Source organism: Poromitra crassiceps, assembly GCF_964638095.1.
Source record: "Poromitra crassiceps genome assembly, chromosome: 21".
NCBI classification, from domain to species: Eukaryota; Metazoa; Chordata; class Actinopteri; order Beryciformes; family Melamphaidae; genus Poromitra; species Poromitra crassiceps.
This window is the reverse complement of record NC_139638.1, coordinates 28,407,853-28,420,969: the sequence shown is the minus strand read 5'-3', so window position 1 is coordinate 28,420,969 and position 13,117 is coordinate 28,407,853. Positions and strand designations below refer to the sequence as shown.

At 42.3% G+C, this 13,117-nt stretch overlaps 1 protein-coding gene across 1 annotated transcript; it reads left to right on the top strand.

Moving 5' to 3' along the window:
* Positions 1–358: 358 nt before the first annotated feature.
* Positions 359–11,313, top strand: LOC310795383 (sushi domain-containing protein 2-like; the record flags this gene model as incomplete). Its single annotated transcript, XM_083657414.1, has 16 exons — positions 359–425; positions 582–780; positions 1,083–1,234; positions 1,342–1,509; positions 1,630–1,804; positions 2,764–2,965; positions 3,869–3,954; positions 4,865–5,133; positions 5,226–5,360; positions 5,471–5,629; positions 6,453–6,701; positions 7,296–7,479; positions 8,296–8,390; positions 8,500–8,667; positions 10,991–11,093; positions 11,259–11,313. 16 exons carry the CDS (start codon positions 359–361, stop codon positions 11,311–11,313), a joined length of 2,466 nt encoding a protein of 821 aa, XP_083513540.1.
* Between the last annotated feature and the right edge of the window lie 1,804 nt (positions 11,314–13,117).

Here is a 13,117-nt window from a genome sequence, read left to right as displayed (position 1 = left end):
TCTACCAATTACCTATCTAAATTGTATCTTTATCTTGATACTGTATAACGATTAAGATACCTAGGAGAAGGTAAAGGTGCATGTAGAGTAAGGGATTTTTTTTAAAGCAATGTAGGCTATCTACAGTTCTAACTCCCAAATTGCATCTTATAAAATAAAATAATTATTTTACAGTGCGATACACACGCACATATTTGAACTTGTTATCACATTGACCTTTGGTCCCATGCTTGATCCATGATGTTGTTAAATGCCAGTGACTAAAAGTTCAAGGTCTGGAAAAATGCTGAGTGTGTCCGCTTGGCTCAAATGCAAGAAGCAGAAACCTTAGTTGATGATTTTACTATAGAATCCCATAATGGAAAGACACACTTTTCCAGCAGTACTCTTCCTTCTTTTGGTTTCATGCATATGCAGAACATCAGGTAAGTAATCTAAACTCTTCATCTTAATCAAGAATGAAAATGATTACATTTGAAATTCAAATGTAAACACTGTATCTTATCTTCACCTGTATCTTTCTTCAGTGTCATAACTCCGAACTGATATGTTAATGATCTATTCGTCCTTATTTTTGACAGGCCAGACATGTGAGGGAAACTGTGGTGCAAAACTTGAATCGTGTTCTTGCCACCCAACTTGTAACTCTCTTGGGATTTGCTGTGGAGACTATAACGAGTACTGTGTGGAAATCTTTCCCTACTCTGGGTCCATTTTCGGTGGAACAGATTTTCTTGTCCTTAATGCAACTTTCAGTCCGAATTCGCACATTGTGTGCAGGTAGGACATTTAATATTGCACATAAACTTTTTAAATATGGAAGAGAAACTTGAATGTTTTTGGCCAAGGTGTTTTCATCAGAACTTTGTTGTTGATAATATAGAAAAATACCAGGATTTTGTTAGACATATCGGTTGGTTACGATCATGTAACCCAGGTTGTCTGAGTGGAGAGATGATCTCTCCTACAACATAATCGGTCCACGAAAGAGAACACATATGTTTTAAAATTAAACAAATTAAGAGTAGAATTACAATTTATATTCGAACAGAAACTTACCAATAATTGCTTCATAACGACAGATTCGGTGATGGTAGCAACACTGTGGGCTATGTGGATGAAGACAGCAGAGGCCACTGCATCTCTCCTCTGTTGTATGAAAGCGGATGGGTTCCTTTCCAAATCTCCTCAGATAATGGAACAACATTCAATAGAAACGGAGCATGGCTCTCAGGTACAATAACAACTTAGTGGTGATCTCAAAACCATTTTTTTTGTTCCAAATCCAGAAACCCTAACCCACATTGACACAGTATATTTCATTCAAATGTGTTGTAACAGTACATACGGGCAAGTTAGATCCTCGATTCAAGGCAACTATGACAAACGCAACAAAATGGCAGTACTATGGTACGCCTAATGTTGGAGGTGATCTTCACATGACCTGGAATTCCTCTTTGGTCAGAGCGGAGAGGGTCAACATAGAGCTCTGGGGTTATCGGGAGACAGGTGAGTGCCACTGACGTGAACCAAAACAGTTACTAATATAGACCCTTATTAATTAACTAATAATATATAGACTCGTTCAAGTGGGAGACGCATTGAATTCTGTGGAATGATTCTCTGTAGGAGAGCCCTACTCTGAATCCTGGCAGGCCAACTGGATGTACCTGTACTCTCTTGCGAGGGATCTGCCAAACAACGGTACCTTCAGCTTTTTGCCCAAACCAGCAGAGAAGGACTTTTCAGATTGGGAGCTTGGTTGTGTACGTGTCAGCTCCAGCATCTACCCTGATGGCATGTGGTATGTACAAAACACTTCCTTGAAAATAATGAGGATGATTTGATTATTCGATGGTCTCGTTAAGTCAAGTCACTATTTCTCGAGTCCAAGTCAAGTCTCAAGTCCCCAGTGTTCGAGTCAAAGTCTGAGACCGAGTCACCAAAGAAGAGTCTGAGTCGAGTCCCCGTTACCAGAGTCTGAGTTACTGAATGTGAATCCGCATTTAGGTGGAACACACGTGCCTGCCCTTGCACCAAATTGAATGTCAATACCAAATTATTAGGGCCTAATACAAAAAAACAAAAACATTTATCCTTTATCAATTAACATGTCCGAGTCCTCGTCTCCAACTTCCAAGTCCGAATGCATGAATGCTCGAGTCCAAGTCCGGGTTATCAGTGCTCAAGTCCAAATCGAGTAGACAATTAGTGAGGTTTCCTACCAAATTTCAATCAGAAGGCCGCCATATTTGCATAACCTGATCAGCCCGTGACGTCAGTCAAGTGTAAGTATGACATCAGTTATGACGTCAGTTCATCCTAGTCCATATAGCGAGGGTTCTACGTCACCTCCCTCTCTGGCGGATCATAGCAGCAGCCGGCATCACGGCTGTTCATCATCTCCTCTGAAGCTGTCGTTTCGCCCCACCCACCTCCCCAGTCCACCACCAACGAGTCTTGACTCCCAAAGAATCCTCCATGGGGGGGGGGGGGGATTCTCTATCCTAGCCTATTCAGATGCCCTCCTCTCACCTCAAGAGGAGTGCCACCTGACAAGGGCGCGCGTGTGGTGTGAACGGCCTCGCCTGTTAACAAGGACGCCTAAATGAAACTTGTGGGTTCAGCGTAGGTTGAGCTTAGGTTGAGCGTTGCTTAGGCGTGTGAACGGGGGACTTAGTACTGTATGAGATGATGTCACCATGTACAATGAATGAAGAGAATAAAGAGTTAACAGCTGTATTTGTAACGTGATTGACTTAGGAATGTGCATGCCATGTGGACTGAGGACCATGCACTCGCCTGGCATCTGGAGGAGAAGTTCAGGCAGGACTCAGCAGCTTGGGCACTGGAGAAGTGCTTAGCATGGGACCAGCTGGAGGATCAGCTGCCCAACTTCCTCACTGAGATCATCGACTGCCCGTGCACTCTGGCTCAAGCCAGAGCAGATACTGGGAGGTTTCATGTGAGTGTGCAGAGTAACCAATTAAAATTTAGCTGCAGCACAGCCGAGGGCATCACAAGCCAAAATTAGGGCTGTCAGTCAGTCATTCAGTCAGTCAGTCATTAGTCTCTCCCCAGACTCAAATATTACGTTGAATCGCTGCGCTCCGCATACTACATAAGTCTGTGGCAGTTAACAGCCACTGCTGGTTTTGAAGGCGGGTTGAAATTGAATGAGTGACAAGTCGTAGCACCGATGAGAGAGCGGTTCAAAAAATGGGCTGCGCCTCCCCGTGTTGTCTAATCACAAAGTCGTTACTGATTGGAGAGGACTGAATCCATCACTGGCATATGACTGGCCAAGTGAACGGTTCCCTTCCATAACCAGCCCTCTGAGGGAAAGTGTCCCAGACCCAGAGAGAGCTCTGCAGCATGCAGTAACATAGTGTATCAGCGTAAGAACTCTCATGGGTCTGCCGTCAAGACTAGTCAATAATAGTCAGTCAGTCAAGTATAGTCAGTCAGTCAATCAGTCAGTCAGTCAAGTACAGTAGGTACCAATCTGGGAACCCAGAGTCTATCAGTCTATCTGACGCAGACCGCTGATATTTTGCGGTTTCCGCTGTAGAGCGGACGTCCCGCCCCTTCTGTCATCGTCCGACGACATCTCATATGCAGCTAATTATTATTACTATTAGGCAACAAAGACCGTGGCACACGGAAGCAAAAGTAATTACTACGTATTATTGACTTATTCCTTAAAAGGTCTTGGCTGATGCAGACTGTGTTGCAGTTGATTTCACGACTGTTGACAAAATGTGCGACTGTATTATACAGTAAGTCGCTTTGGATAAAAGCGTCTGCTAAATGACGTAATGTAATGTAATATGCAGGAAGTAGTGATGGTGATGGCCTTTCTCCTCAGACGGACTATGGCTGTGATATAGAGAAAGGGAGTGTGTGCACCTACCACCCTGGAACTGTTCACTGTGTGAGGGCTATACATGCCAGGTGAGTCCTTCACCCAGACAACTTTTGTAAATGTCTCCAGGGTACAGAATTCCTGTAACAGCATTCCATATTCTAAATACAAAACAATTTTTACCTGGAAAGAATAATGGATTTTGATGACAGATACTTGTGAAAAACGTGAGGATGAGTTCTGGGAATAACTAGCAACAATAAGAAACTGAGAAGGCAATTTAAATAGTGGCAGCTGTTCACCGTCTTCATAAAATGTGGCAGGCAGGATGCAAACTTGAAATACATTTTTCAAAATTTTCTATCAATTTTACAGTATTGGTGGACCTGTGGAAAAAAGTATCCCGTTTCTAATAATAGCCTCTAATATTTACCTTTGTTATTGAGGTAAAACTTTTACGACACCTTTATACATCAAACATGGCATAGACATTACTGAATTCAGGTAATCCTTTGGATTAAGTTATTGATCACAATTTTGATGAGATAACGACTAATGGAATGCATTTGTTAAATAAACTGCCAAACCCTGTTTGTTATGCACAATGCTGATGCAACAGCGACACGGTGGATCAGTGGTTAGCCCTGCTGCCTCACAGCAAGAAGGTTGTGGGTTCGAACCCCAGTCCGTCCCATGTCCTTTCTGTGTGGAGTTTGCATGTTCTCCCCGTGTTCGTGTGGGTTTTCTCCCGGTGCTCCGGTTTCCTCCCACCATCAAAGACATGTACAGTATGTTAGGGTTAAGACTCCTGTCAGTGTGTGTGAGGTACTGGCAATTCTAACTGGAGTTCCAAGGGAAGCAGTTGAAAATTAGCCATCTGGCTAACACTGGCGCATTTACAGTCATGTTCATTACCTGTTCTAGGAAATATATGGGCACTAGTTTCACTAAAACAGAGTCCAATGTTGTAGTGACAATGCATTAACAATTTATTGACAGCCCTAAGTATGGTGCAGGGCAACAGTGCTGCTATGACAAGACAGGCACCCAGGTTCTGACAGACGACTCGATTGGGGGGAGCACACCAGACCGAGCGCACGATTGGGGCTCGCCTCCCTTCAAGAAGCCCCCCAGAGTTCCTGGAGAATCCCACTGGGTCTACGACGTTGTCAGCTTCTACTACTGCTGCCTTTGGTCCGACCACTGTGGCTACTACTTCAAACACCGGCCCTCCAGTGACTGCAGGAGTTACCGGTCAGCCAAACCCGGTGAGTGGATCACACTTAACCCAGAGTATACGTGTTTTAGTGGTTCCCATATCATCAAGAGACTTCTTCAACAATTGGATGTGTCATTCCAGGTGTGGTGTTTGGAGATCCCCACTTCATCACGTTTGATGGTGTCGGCTACTCCTTCAACGGCAAGGGGGAATACTCTTTGGTGATTTCAGAGGACAAGCAGCTGACAATCCAAGGCAGAACAGAGCCGGTCAATGGTATTGAAGTTGTAGAGCCTTGAAGGTTGACTGTTTTCTGAATCCAGACTAACTAAAATACGGTACATAAATAAATAACTAATCATTTGTCTTTACATTGCAACTGATAGGAACCCTGATAAAAGCAACCAAGTTGTCATCTGTTGCCATGAGAGAAGCGTCCTCCGATATTATCGAGGTGCGGCTTGACAGCAGTCAGAACCGCCTCGAGGTGCTGCAGAATCAGAAATCCCTCTCGTTTAGCGAGCAAAGCTGGATGGACATGAAAGGTGAGATGCTCGTGTAACCGAATGACTGCGAGTCCTTGTGAGTCCCGAGTAGGTTGAACGCACTCCCCAGTATAAAGGCCTGTTAACCAGCTCTGCAGTGGTTAGCGCATGCGCTTTGGAAGTGGGAGGTCAGTAGGTCGAATCCCGCGCCACTCCTGGCCTGGGCAAGCCCTTAATACGGGTTGCTGCCAATACTGTCAACACAACACAATGCAGGTGGGTGAGTGTAACCGCATGTGAGTCCTCATGAGTCTCGTGTGGCAGCAAGTAGGTTGGTTAAACTCACTCTTCAGTCTAAAGGCCCGTTAACCAGCTCCACCAAGGGAGCTAGCTCTCTTGGCAAAGTCGTTAGCGCATGCGCGTTGGAAGCGGGAGGCCGGTGGATCGAATCCCGCTCCACACCTGGGCAAGTCCTTAACATGGGTTTTGCTGCCAGTACTGTCAACACAACGTAACTTTTATCACATATAAAGAAGTAGCCTACTCACTGGAGCAATATTCTTTTAGTGCTCACAATAACGTTTTGTAAACATATTTTTCTTTATTTGATTTGATTATGAAGTATGAAGCACATTCTCAATCCTTGTAACACATGGCTTTATCCTGGTAATAAATCTATGGGTTGGTGACATCATCACGAATCAAGTAATACCATTAATATAAACAATTATAGATTGTTCAAACTTACCACTATCACTGACTCTAGCTAGCCACATAAGTCATCCACAAACCAAATGTAGAAGCAATTTTTTATTAACCTTTTACTTGAATTAACATATCCCTCTGAGGCTAAACCTCTAACCATACCTCATTTTTTCCCTAGATGTTTTTTTGTTTTCCCCTACCCCTAACAATGTGACCGTGATGTTCCCCACTGGATCTGGGGTGGAAGTGCGACTAAGAGAGGGAACCATGACAACCACCGTGCTCCTGCCAGACGCCTTCAAAGATGCCACTCTTGGGCTGTTAGGGAAAATGAACGGTGATGCCGAAGACGACCTCGTTCAAAGTGATGGTCACCTTGTATCGAACCAAAGCGATCCAGAGGAGCTGTTTGCTTTTGGGCGAAGCTGTAAGAAATGATTCAATTAAGACACCACCGATTGTTTTGTTCTTCAAGATTAGTGTGGTGTTTTTTCTGTTGTGAAAGCCAAAGTGAACGTCACTTCCTGCTTCAGCACTGTACCAGAGATTTTCATCCGCCGTTTATTTTCCCATAGACATTTTGTAAAATGCTTATAAAAATAGTTTTACGTCGTCAAACCAAACGGTGCAGATATATTTAGAAACAGGAGAGACCACATAACATTTCACTCAGACAAAAACGTTAAAAAAATCGCGGATTTAAAGAAAATGTTTTTCCGGTGTTGTTTTTTTAAGTTTTGTCGTAGTGAAATGTTCTATGGTCTCTCCCGATTCTAAATATAGCTGAACCGTTTGTTTTGACGAAGTAAAACTATTTTTATAAGCATTTTACGAAATGTCCATAGGAAAATAAATGGCAGATGAAAATCTCTGGTACAGTGCTGAAGCAGGAAGTAGGCGGTCACTTTGCCTCTCTATACTCTTTCATAGACGTATATCTTTATGTGAATTGGTTCATTCCTAATACTGTTGGTACATACCGGTACATTTGATGATGTATATTCTTCTTTATGTCTTACAGGGGCTATATCCAATGAGTCTTCCTTGTTCACATATGACTCACAATATCTTTTGGACACATATTTAAATGCTCCCAAACACGACGATGGTTTTGTTCCAGTGTTTCTGGTCCCTGATAATCCAGATGATCCTCTTGCCAATCAGACAGCTGCGATATGCACTGGAGAGGGCTCTCTGTACTGTAGGTCAGATTACTACTACAACTACTATTACTAGACTACTCATCACATCGTAAATTTTATAAGTAAAACATTATAGCTGCTGCGCAGCAATGGGTCGTGGCCGGGCACAGACCCATTGCTGGGCCCGGCCACAGCAATGTGATGTCATCACTGATGACATCACAATTGCTCAAGTGACATCACTGATGGCATCACTAATTGCCCTAGGTAATTAGGGCAATTAAGATGCTTTTTAGGCTATACATAGGGGCAGAATTCAATGTTTTGATGCACTGTGGGCTACATTTTTTATCAATCGAAAATCTGTTTGATACTTTTGTGTAGGAGTCTAACGATGCAGATGCTTCATAATTGGCCATAGGTTGCATTGTACAAAAATGTCTCTTCATTTGGGCCCACATTTCGGTGAAAGTTGCAAAGCTGTAGCACGTATGCCTGATTTTTTATGAATTTTCAAAGTTTGAAACTTTAGACGGTCGCTGTAGTGCCACCATTAGGACTACTGGCGCCAAATTTGCGTCAAAGATGTTTGACATGGGACTGGACCTTTGTGCAAAGTTTGGTTTATTTTCATGCATGGGAAGTCCAACTTCCCGGGAGAAGAATAATAATAATACAGGCAAATACAATAAGTGGCCATGCCGCTTTGCTGGCCTGGCCACTAAAAATGTGGACACAGCAAGCCGTAACAAAATACATACAGTATTACGCGTTATTTTGCATTTCTTATTTATTTTCTTTTTAATCTGCAAATACACACTTACACAAGACTACAACAGTACCCTTTCTAATCTGCTCTCTTTTACCTCTGTACTGTAGGTATGATATCCTGGTAGGTCGTAGTCTGAGGCTGGGGAATGCTACCAGGGTGTCTTATCAGAGTCACATTCTTCTTCTGGAGCATCTAGAGCCAGGTGGGTGCATAGAAAGACACAATGGAAATACAGTATGAGAAAGTTATTGTTATTTGAGGAGGTAATTGTTCTGATAATAATATTGTTCTTATTAATTGCTCTTATGCAGTGGTATCCTGTGGCTGGCTTTCACCACCAACGAACGGGACGAAGGAAGGGACCACATATCTACAAGGAGCTATGGTGAGGCTGTCCTGCGATGACGGCTACATCCTTGAAGGATCGGAGAAGCGCTTTTGCCAGGAGAATGGCCAGTGGTCCGGAGAACCCACAAACTGTGTGGCTGCCACTGCCAGTATGAAGAAATAATAAAATAAGTTTTGTCCAATGATCTAAACTCTTCTTTGAAAATCAATGAGTGAGTGTCTGTATCCAGGCGCGTGTGTGTGTGCGCGTGTGTGCGTGCATGTGTGTGTGCATGATTTGATTAATCCAATCACCTGTGGACAGAATCAATCACAGCATGTCTTTGTCAGACTCGCAGTCGTCTGCGTGTGAAAAAATGATTAGCAGTTTGTGCGCCTCAGGGTTGGGGTGAGTTTGGCATTAGCGTATATTGTAACTTGAAAAACCCTGACCCACGCATCACTACAGTACCGCCTATGGGCTACTTCAGCCTTCATCAAAATAAACCAAAATATGTCAATGTAAACCTTACAGCCCAAACACACCATACGCCGAAGCTACGCAGCGCGGAGGCAGTTTCATTTCAGCGTCCTTGTTAACGGGCGAGACCGATCACACCAGCCACGCTGATACTATCTCTGCATGCGTGCTGCAGCGATAGTTTCAGCTTCTGTTCTATTTTTCAAGCATGCAGCGCCCAGGCATGAAGTCAATTCAAGTTGTGAGCGGGCGGAGGGCAGCGCCGAGCGAGGCGCTGAGAAAAAGAGAGTGCTTCTGGTGTGAATGGCAAGGCTCCTGCTCGAAGCGCCTGTGAAGCGCTGCTTCTGAGATGCCTATGGTGTGAACCAGGGGCGGAGGGCAGCGCCGAGTGAGGCGCTGAGAAAAAGAGAGTGCTTCTGGTGTGAATGGCAAGGCTCCTGCTCGAAGCGCCTGTGAAGCGCTGCTTCTGAGATGCCTATGGTGTGAACCAGGGCTTAGCATGAGAACTTTTGACTAATGTGGACACTGTAACCGTGAGGATCTCTTCCTCATTCTGGGAACAAACAGTTATTTTAGTAAGATTGATAGGTTTTCTTTTATATCAGACACAGGTTTGTGTTCCTACCTGACATGTTTCGACGGTAATACTTCCGTCTTCTTCAGAGGTGTCACTAGATGGTGTGTGACGTGTCTTTAACAGCTGATGTTGTTTACAGAGGCGTGACCACGCCGCTCGCTGTCATCTCGCCATTTGAGAACGCTGCTCCAGGTGGTGGAAAGCATGTAAGCCCCCTCGTCCCGGTTCATCGTCGTTTGCGCCCGCTTCCTGATCTCCACTGCCTCCATAATCCAGCGCTGGTGTTTGTTGTCCTGGGTGCGGATGACTTTGGCCTTATCCCAGTCCATAATGTGGTTCTCCCTTTTGCAGTGATCTGTGATTGCTGATTTGAGATTTTCTTGTAGTGCCTGTTCCTTTATAGCCCGTGTATGCCTTTTTGTTGTCTCCTTCTCACATTCCTTTTGGTGCTCTTTTTTGCGGGTGATGAATGACCGTCCTGTTTCTCCTATGTATGATTTATTGCATGATTGACATGGTATCTCATAGATGACGTTACATTTTTTGTTTGGGTCGATTTTGTCTTTTGGGTGCACTAGCAGTTGTCTGAGTTTTATGTGTGGTTTGACTGGTGTACTGATGTGACGTTTGCTCATGGCTCTCTGTATGCGTTCAGTAATGCCTCTGATGTATGGTAGTGTGACCGCCCCTATGTTTTCTGTTTTATTGTCCGGTTTCTTTTTTCCTGTACGGGTGTGTTGTCTTTGTTTGACTTGCTGTTTTCCCTTTTCTATGGCCCAGTTTGGATAGTGGCAGGTTTTGAGAGCGTTGTGGATGTGTTGTTCCTCTTGTTTTTTGTCCTCTTCCTCCGTTATAATGCTGGCGCGGTCGTACAGTGTCCTGACTACAGATAGTTTGTGTATTGTGGGATGTTCTGATGTCCATAGTAGATATTGGTCCGTGTGTGTTGGTTTCCTGTATATTTTAATTTTGATGCTGCCGTCGTTTTCGTGATGTATTTTAATGTCCAGAAAAGCTATGGATTTATCTGTTTCCTCCTCATGCGTAAATTTTATTTGTCCAGTGTCGTCCATAATGTTTAGGTGATCCGTGATGTCCTGTGTGTGAGTTATTTTAGTAGCCTAACCTTAAACAAAACTTTCAGTTACCTAAACTTAGCCCTATAAAATTAAACTGAATTGTTTTTCGTGCAGGCTAGTGTGTGGCTGGCCATGCATTAGGTATAGTACGAATCAATGTGTAGGTACTGTATGGGTGCATAACAATTTCATAATCATACAAACCATTTCAATATCATACAATCGACAACACGCGTGACTAGTCGGAGTGAGAAGAATCAAAATCTTAAGGTGCAAGTTCGTTATACAGTATGCCTTCATTTGGGAGCCTCTGTTTACAATGCATGTTTTTGTTTTAGGTCATATTTCAGATAATCTAACAGGAATTGTGGCTGGCTCAGTCATCGGAGGTTTGGCATTGATCACAATTATAGCAGCCATACTCCACTGCAGAAAACAGAGGTATGTGATGCCGTTACCATCCTCAATGCACAATTATTCTGTGCGCTAAAGATTAAAAAAATTCTTAATAGCTTTCTAGCTTAGTAGCTTTCTAGCTTTAAAAGACATAATATGCTGTTGTTTCTTGCTGCTGAATCACAGTTTTCTCTCTTGTTTTTTTATCAGTCTCAGAAAAGCTGCACAGCATGATGATGGAACAGTGGAAAGCCAGGCCTTCTAAGCAGAATTGTAACACTTGTTCATGTAAGACATATCTCCAGCTAACATTGAATGCTCGACTTGTCCAGTAAGGAGAAGCAAACTCAATTCAAGGATCAAAGGACCAAGCACCCTTTGGTTTTAACCAGGAGATCTGAAATAAAAAGCTGTTTTGAAAGGCCTGACACAGAATAATGTTGCAACGCAGACAGGTTAGGTAGTCAGTCCCTCCAGGAATTTGTGATTTTGCTATTGCAATAATTAATACTAATTCAACCAATCTCCGCAATATTTGCGTGGGCTTGCAAATTTTCAATATAAAAAACAACGACAAAACAGGTTCTTCAACTTGCAATTTTTGCCAGTTCCCACAATTTTACAGCAAAATACTCACATTAAATCTCCTCAAATTGCATGACAAATGTTTCCACAAACGTAAAAAGCAGACATTTTATCAGGCGATTGAGTTACAGCCTCCATGGTGTGTTTTTTTAATTATGTTCAATGTGAGACAAAATAAAACTCTCCGAATTGGTTGGACAATAAAGCTATTCTATTCTATTCTATTCTATTCTATTCTATTCTATTCTATTCTATTCTACATGTATTCTATTGTGATATAGTTAGCTTTCTTTCAGGGTGAATCTCTCTTGTGAGTCGTGGGCCCTGTTATCACTATAAGTGGGTGTGCAGTGTAGTGTGTAGTGTAGTGTAATGTATGTTGTCAGCTATTTTTTTTATTTCGTTTTAGTCCTGTATCAAATGTCCTTGATCGTTTTGATCATATTTAGTCAACCACAGCCCTTTTTTTTTTTTTTACTTAGCCAAGTTTTAGTTGACCACAAGTAGCCTACCTTAGTTTCATCTTAGTCAAAGAAAATCATAACTATTGTTTCTTTAGAATTTCCACAATCATTAAAGATATATTAATAATTTATTATGGAATGGTATTAAGGTTTGAATGTGCAATTCAGACACAGATTTACTTCTTTAACTTCTTCTTGTCTTCTGATTGGATCCCTTCCCAATTCGTCCCTCCCTACAAATTTTAGTCTAGTTTTTATTTGTTTACGAAAATGTAAACAAAAATTTATTTCCTCATAGTTTTTGTCATCACAGCGTTGTTTTTATTTAGGTAACGTGTAGTTTTCTCCAGTGAAAATAGGTTGTTGACAAAAAAAAGTGTTGATGAAATTAACACTGGTGCAGTGTGAGCAAAATAGTTATCATCACACAAGCCTACAGAAGGGAAGTAAATCAAGCAGGTAGCTTACAATATTTAACACGCAAGTCCCACACTTGCATGCATGCTAGACAATTTAAAAGAATGTTCTTAAATGAGATTAGAAATAATAATAATAATATCAACAACAACAACAACAACAACAATAACAATAATAATAATTATTATTATTATTCTCTTGGGTTTTCCTTTTCAGCTCTGTCATACTGAATTTACTTGGGAACATTTATATGTGACAATGATGTGATTTTTCTTTTGAGCAAAAGTTGAAAAAAAATTGCTTTCTTATTGCACAAGTATGTGTGTCTGGCATGCAGTGATTTTATTGCTTTTACTGTGTTAAGAAGTTACAAAAACTGTTGGCATGACGTCCGACACATTTACGCTCTCAGTAAAAAAATATGACTCCCAAGATATTTTTAAGATGGGCCACCCTGAGGTGAAAGCCACTAATAGAAATGAAAAGTTCATGGCTTTGACGATGTACCCGTTGAGTTATGTCAGCTGTCAGAAAGAAACTCATCACTCTATCCCCCCTCCTGCAGAGTGCAGAGAGAAGACATAAGAGGTGATGTGATTGTGA